General features: G+C 37.4%; 1 protein-coding gene across 1 annotated transcript in view; it reads left to right on the top strand.

Moving 5' to 3' along the window:
* Nucleotides 1–13,051, top strand: part of MCF2L2 (MCF.2 cell line derived transforming sequence-like 2) — a 190,589-nt gene that overhangs the window by 157,048 nt on the left and 20,490 nt on the right. The window contains exons 23-25 of the mRNA XM_039850564.1: nucleotides 2,360–2,575; nucleotides 3,459–3,551; nucleotides 3,723–3,801. Coding sequence (XP_039706498.1) covers nucleotides 2,360–2,575; nucleotides 3,459–3,551; nucleotides 3,723–3,801 — 388 coding nt within the window. The remainder of the gene's footprint in view (nucleotides 1–2,359; nucleotides 2,576–3,458; nucleotides 3,552–3,722; nucleotides 3,802–13,051) is intronic.

Genomic DNA, 13,051 nt, shown 5'->3' with positions numbered 1-13,051 from the left:
CATCATCTTCGCTGCTCTGCTTCCTTACCTTTCATTCCACCACCTGCCCTCTGGTAAATCATCGCACAGTGATAGCTCCTGCTGCTTGCTGCCTTCTCCTCAGCTGAGACAAGGATCAGATTGGCCGTCTGGCATCTTTTTTCACACCTGGCCTCTGTGGTGAGGGACTGGCCCCTCGCTGGAGTCACATGCTTTGGTCAGTCGCCTCCCAAGGTACAAACAGCTATGGCTGCAGGTGGGGTGAGGAGGAAAGTGCAGAGGTGATAAAGGACAAAAACATCACTGCCCATGGTTGCCTCTTCTGTAGGGCTGTGGACAGAGCAGCTTCCTCCTTGGCCATGGCCTTGGCAGACATCTAACTAACATTGCCCATCCCTCTACAGGTCATTCTAAAGTGTACACCTGGGCTTGGCCCTCGCGCCCATATTATTCTGGCCTCTTTTGGAATTGTTTGGTCAGCTGTGCCTATGAAATGATCCCTCCACATTCACCAAACGTGTTCTTAAAAACAGCTTTACCTAAAATCCATTCATCTATCTAGTCTGGGATGTGCTTGAGGATGTGTTCCGCATTTGACTTTGTCACCCTTTATGAGGACTCATGGGAGAAATTTGTCTCACGTCTTATTAACAGGAATGTCCATGCTTTTCCTGAACAAGTAGTTTGGGTATGTCTTTGGACATAACAATCATATAACTCACCGTGTTTCCCTCTGAACTGCCTACTAGATGGTCAGAGCTGTGTCTGCAGCAAGTTCATATGACTTTATTGTGTGAGTCTTATGTACAACCTCTTCATCTTTTAATCTTTTATCTTCATCCTAATTTTCTTGTTATTTTCTGGTTGCCATAACATATATATTTTTTATAAGATGTATCAAATTTTTGAAATCAGGTGGAGTGTAATTATATTTTACAATAGAAACTACCAATTACAGTTGTTCATGTGACAAATATTTAGCATCGACTTTGGCCAGTTGCTTTGACTAAGACGTATTTCCTATACTATTTATGTCTGTATAGTACAGATTGAATGGATTTAAACGAGAAAGCAATCATTGAGGTCTTGAGTGGTTACATTTGCATGGCTCCTTGAAGGATGTGGATACAGTGAAAAACTTCTAAAGGATCCTCATGGACCCATCCACCCATCTGCCTTGGAACGTGGTCAAGCTGAGCCTGTGAAACCTAGAACAGGACCACTGCACCTTTGGGAAAGAAGGCCTTGTAGCTAGGACTCTTTATTCCTCCGTGAGGAGTTAACACATGCAAATTTTACAAAGCAAAAAGAGAAAATCAGCACAGAAAATATGCCACAAATGCCATAGAAATGACTAGTTTATTTCTCATGAATTTTTATTTTAAAATTTCTGAAGTACAGTTGATTCTTCTTAAGAAAAGATAGTCACAGTTTGTTTAGTATAAACAATAAACTATAAAAATGCCTAATCATTTATGCAAAATGTACATATTTCTAGTATTAACAGTTAGAAATTGTAGAGATTTATCTTAGCTAGATATAACTCAGGAAAATTCCTCTGTCCTGGTCCGGTTCAAATAATTTTTCCTTTTGGTGTTTTGACTCAAGAAAATAAATGCTCGATTGTCTACTTTAAGTGATATAACATGAAAAATACCACATTCCCATCTCATCTCACTCCACTACCTGTTAGAGAAAGCTCAGAGAAGGCAGAGTCACCTCATGTGGACTTTCAACTTTCACTGAGAAAGGTGGGCTTGCTGTTGGAGAGAGAGGCAAATCAACTTTTTAAAATATTTGTCATTTGAGAATATCTTTACACTGTTTACTCGCTCTGAAAAACGCAGAGTTGAATGTAATTACCATTTCCATTACAGTGTTATGAAGATTAAGTCATACTAAGCTTTCTCATGTTCTCAGGTTCTCAAATACATGAAGCAAATGTTAGGATACAGATGGAACACATGGATTATCAAAGGTCCATAGTGCAGCAAAAATTGTCTCTCCTGAACATAATTAAAATGTTAATTTCTTGCCCTTTTCAAGTACTGTCATATGTCAAAAACAAAGAAAATGGAATTCTGCTAGCTAAAATTAATTACAAAAATATCAGAGTATCAATATCTCTAATTCAGGTATTTCTAACAAGCTTTATGTTTATTACCTTAGACTATCGAATTACTTCCTTCTAAAAATGAATGGTGCCATGCTCAATGAAGCTGGCCAAATTGTAGTTTTGATTTAGTGACAGATTAGCCTGAGTGGCACTTTTAAGATTGTAAACTTCAAATAAGTATGATTTGAAGAGAGATCCCTAAGAGTTCTTTCCCTGTCACATAATTTAACACCTTCTTCCTGTGTGTGTCTGCGTTTCTACAAGGACGACATCGGAAAACTGGGCAAGCTGTTGATGTGCGGCTCTTTCAACGTCTGGACAGTTCACAAGGATCGCTATAAGATGAAGGATTTTATTCGATTTAAGCCCAGCCAGAGGCAAATTTATCTCTTTGAAAGGGGACTAGTGTTCTGTAAGATACGAATGGAGCCCAGTGGCCAGGGCCTATCTCCTCATTACAGCTTTAAGAAGTCTATGAAGGTAAAGGGGGTCCTTGTTACACCTGGGAGTCAGCACAACCCTATTGAGAGAAATATTGTTATCCTTGTTTTATAGCTAGGAAACTGAAACTCAGAGAACTGAGGTTTACTTGCCAAACGCCACACCACAGAGCTAGAATCCACACCCAGAAATGACTTCTCCAAAATTAGAGCTTGTAATCAGTCACTAGACAGGGTCAGAGCTGGAATAGAGGTGACTTGTGCTAACTAGAGAAAAGGGACTATATAGTAGTCTGTCTGGACAAATCGATGTAAAAAGTACCCTCTTTCCTCCAGGCAGAGGAAAGACTTGGTCATGAGAACATGAGCTGGACTTTAATCTTTGACTGTCTCTTCTGCATCCAAGTATAGGCAGTATCCTGATCCGGGGATTCTAGGAACCCAAGTTTTCACCAAGCATTGACTCTCGTCTGTATATGTTTCACAGCTAGCAATGAGACACACACAATCCCCATCCCACACACACATTTGTGTTCTTGTGATTAAAGTTGTTAATTTATTCATTGTAGCTTTTGTTATTTACAATTACTAGTGGATACTAATTCAGTTACTGTTACAGAGAGATTTGTGAAATACTTAGGTGGTAAAGGAGAGATGATTTATTTGCTTGAAGGTTGCCAGGCTACAGCTCTACATATGGAAAGATGTAGTCTGTGTTGTCCTCTGAAACAGCAAGACAGATGATACTGTACCAGATTGTGTTTTATGCTCTTTGGGGGCCATTAACAGAGGACAGTTAAACCTTTAGAAGGAAGATGGAAGAAGAGAACTATCGGGGGTAGAAAGGAATAAAGTAGCCAGTAGTGACAATTTTGAAATCAGAAAATGACGGTATAGAAAGTTATCTTTTTTCTTTATGACAGTTGATGACACTTTCAATTCACCAACTTGAAAGAGGAAGCAACAGAAAGTTTGAAATTTCCAACCGAAATGGACTTGAGAAATACATCCTGCAGGTAAAGCTCATGCTCTCCCTGCAGCTGTCCTCTCCCCTCCCTGGTGTTCCCATGACTTTATAAGTGTCTTCCATCTCATTATTCTAAAGGTCACCCAGAGAATAAAAGCCCTGTGCAATTAATACTCCAGGTGATGTGACACTCATAGTATTTTCTTATCTGTAATTGCAGGCAGCTTCAAAAGAAATCAGAGATTGTTGGTTCTCCGAAATAAATAAATTACTGATGGAACAACAAAACAATATGAAAGGTAGGGTTACTCCTGTTAACTTTAGTCTGGAGAATTATACTATTTCCAGCTTTGTGGTAGGTGGGCAGATTGGGGATTTTGTTAAAATAATTTGCCAGGAAAATAACTGTGGCCACATTTTCATCTGGAAGCCCTGATCACTTTAGATCGTGTGAATTTTTTCCGTGGTTGTGAAGGCATGTGACCCTTTTAGTCATGTCCCCCACAACGTATCTAATTGCCAAGATCAGCTTCTCGATCCAATACCGCAAAACAACCCAAGAAAATGTTAATGAAAATTTAAATGTCCAGTACTACTTTCGGAAGCTATACTACTTTTTTTTTTAAGTTGAGATATAATTAATGTAACATAAAATTCACTTTCTTAAAGTGTACAATTCATTGGGTTTTGTCTATTCACAGGGTTGCGCAACTATTACCACTCTCTAATTCCAGAACATTTAGCATCCTGCCCTCCCACAATAAAACCCTGTACCCAATAGCAATTGTTCCCCATCCTCTTTCTCCACCCAGCCCCTGGCAACAACTTATCTACCTTTTGTTTCTGTGGATTTTCTTATTCTAGACATTTTATGTAAATGGAATCATACAAAATGTGGCACTTTCTGTCTCGTTTCTTTCACTCAACTTAATTTTTTCAGTGTTCATCCATGTTGTAGCTTGTATCAGTACTTCATTTTTTTATAGCTAAATAATAGTGCGTTGTATAGATATACCATATTTGTTTATCCATTCATCTGTTGATGGATATTTGAGTTGTTTATATTTTTGGATATTGGAATAATGCTACTGTGGAAACCTGTATACGAACTTTTGTATGATTCCATGATATCAATTCTCTGGGATGTATGTGTATGCTGTGCCATGTGGTAATTCCATGTGAACTTTCCGAGGAATTTCCAAATTATTTTCCGAAGCAGCACCCTTTCTCCTTCCCACCAGCAATATATGAGGGTTCCATTTTCTCTTTTTCATCAACACTTGTTATTGTCATTTTGTTGTTGTTGTTATAATGATAACCATCCTTGTAGGCATGGAGTGGTAGCTTATTGTGGTTTCGTTTTCCATTTCCCTAATGCTAGTGATGTTTAGCATCTTTTCATGTGGTTATTGGCCATTTGTATGTTTTCTTTTTCTAAAAAATTTTAATTAGTTTCAAGTATATAGTACATTGGTTAAACATCTATATAGTTCATAAAATGACCCCCCCCAATTGCTCCCTCCCTCCACTGACCCTCCACCTTATGCCATGCTCCCCATCCCCATGACCATCCATCAGCTACTCATTTGTACTTCTTTAACCCTTCACCTCGTTCTCCCAGCCCCCAAAATCCCCTCTCTTCTGTCCATCACCAAATTGTCCACTATATTTGTAAGTCTGTTTTGATTAGTTTGTTCTTTTTATTCCTTGGATTCCACATATAAGTGACATCTATAGTGTTTATCTTTTTCTGTCTGACTTAAATATCTTCTAGGTCCATCAAGGCAATATCTTTTTCCATCCCCTTCCTTTTCATATGTAGGGGTCTTGTTTTCTTATTCTTTTAGCCGCTCCATCCCTTGGTTGGAGCACTTAATTCTTTTCCATTTAAGGTACTTACTGATAGGAATGTAGTTGTTACCATACTTTATTCTTGTTTTTGATACATGTTTTTTCTTCTTAAAGAAGTCCCTCCAACATTTCCTGTAATACTAGCTTGGTGGTGATAAATTCCTTTAGCTTAGATTTGTCTGGGAAGCTCTTTATCTGTCCTTCCACTCTAAATGATAGCTTTGCTGGATAAATTATTCTTGGTTGTAGATCCTGGGTCTTCATCCTGTCGAATATTTTTTGCCAAGCCCTTCTGTCCTACATAGTTTCCTTTGAGAAATCAGCTGCCAGTCATATGGGTGTTCCTTTATAAGTAACTATCTGCTTTTCTTTTGCTGCTTTTAATATTCTTTCTTTGTATTAACCTTTGGCATTTTAATTATGATTTTTGGAATTCTCTAAGCTTCCTGGAGTTTTATGTCCATTTCCTTCACCAGGTTAGGGGAGTTTTCCATCATTATTTCTTCAAACAGTTGTTCAACGTCTTGATTTTCTTCAGTTACACTGATCAGTTACACAGATATTTGGACACTTAATAGTATTCCATATTCTCCTTAAATTATTTTTAAAGTCTTGGCATCTTATTTCTTGCTGTTCTGATTGTGTGTCCTCTAATAAGACATTTATTTGATCCTCTTCTTTATTCACTTTGTTTATTCCTTTGTTTATTACATTTAATATACTTCTCATCTCAGATAATGTGTTCCTCATTTCAGACTGGTTCCTATTTATAATTTCCGTTTCCATTTTTATGTTTTTTATCTCTTTGTCGAAGTTCTCACGGAATTTATCTACACTTCCTCTGAGTTCACTGAGCGTTTTTATAACCAGTGTTTTGAAATCTGCATTTGTTAGGCTACTTGATGACTCCATTATATCTGGATCTCTGTTCTCTTCTCTCATATAGTTTCTGCTTGTCTTCCCATTTTGGCTGCCTTTCCGTGTCTGTTTCTATGTACTAAGCAAAGCTCCTAAGTCTCCCAGTCTTATTAGTGTGGATTTGTGAAGTAGGGGGCACAGTCCTGAGAGGGTTTCAGCTGCAGGCCAAATTTAGCCCAAGACTCTACCCCTCTGGGGCTACCTGTTAAGATTCAGCAAGCAATCCACAGATGCTGTGCTTATAGTTGCCTCAAAAGGCCACATCAGAAACCGAAGCCAGCTGGATCCAGTGTGAGTCTAGGTGCTGTTCATCAAAGATCACCTAACTCGTTGAGGATATATTTGGATGTGGCTTGGGTGGAAGCATGAGTTAGGGTAGGTGGGGTTTCAGGGAATCCTCTGGGCAGAGCGACCTCTGTTATCCAGTTTGATGACATTACAGCTATGGCAGCATTGTGTTGGCCGCACTGATAGCAGGGAGGACTCAAGAGGGAACAATGGATACCACAGGCACTTCTGTACCCAGCAAGTCTCACTTTAGCTCTCACTCCAACAATGTCTCCTTTTAAGTCCCTTGTGCCCTCTGCATGCAGCCAAATCATCACTGGTACTCAGAGTGAGCAGGTCTGGCACCGCGAAAATCTGCTCGCAGATGCAGCCCCTTTAAGAGATGTCTGCCACCGCTGCAGCCTCTGTCTCACTCAGCCGCTCGAGACCGGGTAGCCCCACGTCCTCACTCCGTCCTAACTTCTGCCATTGCAGGGTGATTTCTTGGATTTCTCCCTCGTTGTATGGCTTGTTTACCTAGATCCCAGGCAATTCTTCCTTGCTGCTGCTCCTTGTTTCTGTCACAACTTTAATTTGGTCACCAGAGAGATGACAGAGCCTCTGTCATCTATGTCATTTTTTTTCTCCATTATATGTTTTCTTTGAAGAGATGTCTATTTGACTTTTTTGTCCATTTTTTAAATTAAATTATTTGTTGAATCGTAAAAATTATTTATACATTCTGGCTTCTAGACTCTTATCAGACATATGATTTACAAATATTTTTTTTCCCATTCCATTGGTTGTCTTTTCACTTTCTTGATATCTTTTGAAGAGTAAAGGTTTTTACTTGTGATGAAATCTAATTTATATATTTTTCTTTAGTTGCTTGTGTTTTGGTGTTATAGCTAAGAAACCATTGCCTAATCCAAGATTGTAAATATTTACGTCTATACTTTCTTCTAAGAATTTAGTTTTAACTCTTATGTTTAGGTCTTTGATCTATTTTGAGTTAATTTTTTGTTAATGGTGTGAATTAGGGATCTAAGTTCACTCTTTTGCATGTGGATATCCTGTTGTCCCTGAACTATTTGTTGAAAAGACTATTCTTTCTCCCACTGAATAGTCTTGGCACTTATTATGGACTCAAATTTCATAACAATGTTTGTGTTTCCTCATATGTTGAATTCTACCTCCCACTGTCATGGTATTAGGAAGTGAAGCCTTTGGGAGGTAATTAGGAGTAGATGAGGTCATTAGCGTGGAGCTCTTATAAATACCATGGGAGGGTTTGCTTCCTCTCTCTGCTATGTGAGCATACAACGAGAAGTCGGCAATCTGTAGAAGAGGGTCTTCACCAGAATTCGACCATGTTGGCACCCTGATCTCAGACTTCTAGCCTCCAGAACGGTGAGAAATAAATTTCTGTTGTTTATCAGCCACCCAGTCTATGGTACTTTGTTATAGCAGCCCAAACCAAGACAGCACTCTTGAAAATCAGCTGGCCATAGATATAGTATTCTTGATTGACAGTCTTTTTCTTTAAGCACTTTGAATATGTCATCCCACTGTAGTGTGGCCTCCATTGTTTCTCATAAGAGATCATCTATTAATCTTATTGAAGAGCCTTTGCATGTGACAAGTTGCTTTTCTCTTGCTGCTTTCCAGATCCTTTCTTTGTCTTTGGACAGTTCGACTATGATACATCTAGGTTTGGATCTCTTTGACTTTATATTTCTTAGAGTTCTGTAAATCATCCTGGAAATGTAAACAGGTGCTTTTCATCAAATTTGAGAAGTCTTCAGACATTATTTCTTTAAATACCTTTTCAGCCTCTTTCTTTCTTATTCTTTTGGAACTTTTATTATATGTATGTTGGTATACTCGATAGTGTCCTACAGGTCTTTAAAGCTCTGTTCATTTTTTTTTTTCATTCTTTTTCTTTCTCTTCCTCAAACTGGATAGTTTCAATTGATCTATATGTAAGGACTGTCATTCTTTCTTCTGCCTGATCATATCTGCTCTTGAGCCACTCTAGTGAGTTTTTCATTTCAGTTATTATATTTTTTAACCCAGAATTTCTATTTTGCCCTTTTAAAATATAATTTCTCTCTATTTATATTCTCTATTTGATGAGAGTTTTTCTCAGACTTTCCTTTAGCAATTTTATTTTTGGTTTCCTTTAACTCTTTGAACAATTATTAAATAGCTGATTTAAATCCTTGGTCTAAGGAGTCCAATAGCTTGGCTTCCTCAGGGACAGTTTCTACTGACTGTTTTTTTAAATTTGTATGGGCCACACTTTCTTGCTTCTTTGCATGTCTCATAGTTTTCTGTTGAAAACTGGACATTTAAAATAACACAATGTGGCAACTCTGGAATTCAGATTCTCCTCCATCTCCAGTGCTTGCTGTTGTCGTCAATTTTGTTTTTGTTGTTGATCATTTATTTAGTGACTTTTCTAAACTAATCCGGTCAAATATGTATTCATGCGTGGCACTGAACTTTCTGCTCAGTTAATGACTGAGTAGAGATTTCCTTAAAAACCTGAAACCAATAAATATTCCAGTCTTTGCCAAGGGGCTCTGTGTGGATATTGAAGCACACCTTCAATACCCAGCCAGGCAGGTGACAATTCCACCTTAGTCTTCACTTCCTGTTTGTGCAAAGCAAAATGATCAGCCAGCGGTGAGAGCTTAAGGCCTTCTCAGATCTTTCCTTAGCATGCATACAGGCCTGGGCACTTGCACATGGCCTTCTGGATTCTCAGGAATATTTTGGAGCTTTTTAAAGCCACCATGGACATCTCATTACCAACTTTTCCTTTTAAACTTTTAATTAGCCGGTTTTTGCCCCAGCTTTTATCCAGTGCTTTAGGCAGCCAAGAAATTTAACAGTTGCCACTACTCATGTTTTACAAATACCCCTGGGGAAAAGGCTTTTCACATTAGGCAAACTTTGAATCAGGTCTAATAAAGACAGCCTTGCAAGTAGGGTATTCCAAGGAAAATAATGACAATTCTCTGGAAATGAGACTTTGACAGAGTTCCAACCCTGTTCTGCCCCCTCCTATGGCTGCCAGATTGCTGATTTTCACCATGATTGCAGGCTGTTGGTTTCCAAAGCTATCACCAAGAAGGAAGGGTAGGATGGACATGGGGCAATTAAAATACCACAAAGCTTACTGTTCATACTGAGATTCAGCCATCTTTCTTAAATAAATCCTTTCTTGAATGCTGTAAGCTTTTGCTTAATTTACAGTAGTCCTAAAACATTGTTTCTGATCTACTTTTGCTAGTTCTTCCATGCTTTCACATAGGAGATAATTTTGGAGGATTTTTTTTTCTGCACCATTTTCACAGATGTCATTCTCTGTATTCCTTTCAATAATTAAAAAATCGTTATCTCTGTTACCCTGTCACATTTGTTTTCTTCAATGGATGCTCATAACAGCAAGGATATTTGGTAGGGAAACCCACAACAAGCTTCTTCCACTGAGAGCTAGTATTTCCTTCAGGTAATGTTGTTAGGGTTAAGAAATGCTAGTTTCATGTGGAAACTCTATATCCCATCATTTATACTGATGATAGTTTGTGTGCTTAGTAAGGAAAATGACATAACTATGAAAAAGATAAACTTTGTCTTCACAGACTTCGCAAGAATGTAACCGTTTCATACTCTTTTTGTATTTTCTCTGATCTTCAGCTGGTCGGTAGGATGTGAGGGTGTGTGTGAGTCATATGGAAAAAGATTAAACTAAGAAATGTGATTAGAAAACGACCAATCAATTTTCTGTCACAACAACCAAGTGACATAGTTCTTGTAAACTGTAGGCCTCTGCCAGTAAGTAGTAACAAGATTATATAATTGATTTTAATTTACAGAAAGGTAAGATGGGAAAAAAACTATGGTTTAGTTTTGCTGTTGAACTATTATTACTGTGTTAAATGTATGTTATTCTAATTGAGTATGAGTGCTTAGGAAGCATAAAACAGAAAGTCATAATAATCCTAGTAGAAAAGGCTACTTCTTTTCCCCAGAAACAACATTCTAGTCACAAGATTGTTCTAGAAATCTTTACTCCCTAGACCAGTGTTTCACAGAGGGTGGTTTAGGGACAAACCTGCATTAGAATTACTTGAAGGGCTTGTTACAAATCTAGATTTCTGTGTTTACCTTAGAACTGTGGAATTAGAATAGTGAGGGTGAACGCCTGGGAATACTTAACTTATTAAAGTTTCTGGACAGAGGCCTTAAACTACTATTTTTAAAAGGCTTTATTGGGATATAACTGACATAATAAACATATTTAGAGTATGCTCTTTGATATGTTTTGACATATGTACATACCTCTGAAAGCATCATCGCAATCAAGATAATGAACCCATCTATCACCCCAAAAAGTTTCCTGATGCCCCTTTTTTATTACCTTTATCTTGCCCCATCTCCCCCCTTGCTTTCCAGGTGAACATTGATCTTTTTTCTGTCACTATAGATTAGTTCAAATTTTCTAGAACTTTATAAAGGAAATCATACAGCATGTACTTTTTTGGTCCGGTTTCCCTCACTTAGCATAGTTATTTTAAGATTCATTCATGTTGCTCGTATAACAATAGTACATTCTTTTTAATTACTGTGTAGTATTCTACTGTTTGGATATACCCCAATTTCTTTATCCATTTACCCGTTAATGAACATTTGGTTTGTTTCCACTCTTATGGGCTATTTTGAATAATGCTGCTATGAACATTCAAGTACAAATCTTCTTGTGGACGTATGTTTTCATTTCTTTTGGGTTAGTATCTAAGAGTGTAATGTTTAGGCCATATGGCAGGTGCATATTTAACTTTTTAAGAAATTGCTAAACTATTTTTTTACATTCCCATAGCAGTATATAAAAGTTTCACATATTATTGTCAGTCTTTTTAACATTTAGTCTTTAAGTGTTCTGATAGGTGAGTAGTGGATTGTCATTGAGGTTTTAATTTGCTTTTTCCTAATGACTAATGGTTGAGCATCTTTTCTTGTGCTTCTTTGCTATTTATATATCTTCTCTGGTGAAGTGTCTTTTTAAATTTTCTGCGTATTGTTTTCTTATTATTGAGTTTTGAGAGTTTTTAAAATATATATTATAGATACAAATTCTTTATTAGATATATGCTTTGCAAATATTTCCTTAGCATGTGGCTTATCTTAAGAATATCTTTGGAAGAGCAGAAGATTTTAATTTTGATGAAATCTGATTTTTAAAAATATATGGATCACACTTTTGGTGTTGTGCCTAAGAAATCTTTGTCTAACAGTCACAAAGATTGTCTCCTATGTTTTCTCCTAGAAATTTTATAGTTTTATATTTACATTTAAATCTCTGATCCATTTTGAGGTTTTGTTTTCTTTTTGGTAGATGCTGTGATATGTAAATCAAAGTTCAGTTTTTTGCTTATTGATGTCTAGTTGTTCCATTGCGGTGTCTCTAATTGCCTATTTACATAAGTGCATATATTTCTGGATGCTCTATTCTGTTCCATTGATCTATTTATCTATCTTGACATCAACATCTTACCATCTTGTTTAGTAGCTTTATAATACATCTTAAAATGAGATCATTTGAGTCCTCCAACTTTGTTTTTCCTTTTAAAAGTTGTTTTGGCTATTCTATATCCTTTACATTTCTGTATATATTTTAGAATCAGTTCATCAATTTTTACCTGAAAAAAAAAAATCTTTGCTGAGATTTTAATTGGGATTGTGTAAAATCTATAGATTAATTTGGTGATAACGGACATCTTAATAATATTGAGCTTATCTACAATTTAGATTTTAACTGAATCACCCTGTCCTGCCCTGCAGAAAAAGACACGTATGTTATGAGGACATGGCATTTATTCAGTAAACAATTCAGAAATACATTTCTCAATCCCCCCTCAAGTCCTAGCAATATGCTCCCTAGTTTGTGACAGAAATTTATAATCTAGATAAGAAGCAGCACTAGAACCTAGCATGTAGTTTAGACTGGAAAAACAAAAAACAAAAAACTCTACTGAACTGAAAGACAGACTCAGAGGTATGGCCTTAGCCCATTCCTTTTACAGACTGGCAAACAGAGGTTCAATTTCACACAACTTTTCAGTAGCAGAACCAGGTCTCCTGAGCCTGAGTCACATGGGCGATAAAGGGTGGATCCAGGAACCTTTGCAAGTCACTGAGCTGCCTCTAAGTGAGCATGTCCAGTGAGCATGATTTGGAGCCTTGCTTGAGAAGTTCACAGATAGAGTGGAAGGAAATGAGATTGAGAGAAGAGAGGTAAGCCTCAAACATGTATTAAACTGGAGAGTTTGGTTTGTACGCTGGTGTGGGCAGTGGGGAGCCACTGGAGCTTGAGACCTGGTGTTACTCTTATAACTAAAACAACACCTGAGCAAAGGACATGATTCCTATCACTGTGCCTGAAACAACTTTCTCTCACCAGGTCGGATAATTTGGGATCTGGTGGAAAAAATGAGCACTTAATGG

The sequence above is a fragment of the Pteropus medius genome, unplaced genomic scaffold, assembly GCF_902729225.1.
Source record: "Pteropus medius unplaced genomic scaffold, Ma_sr-lr_union100, whole genome shotgun sequence".
NCBI classification, from domain to species: Eukaryota; Metazoa; Chordata; class Mammalia; order Chiroptera; family Pteropodidae; genus Pteropus; species Pteropus medius.
The sequence above is the reverse complement of the archived record's forward strand: the minus strand, read 5'-3'. Positions and strand labels throughout refer to the sequence as shown.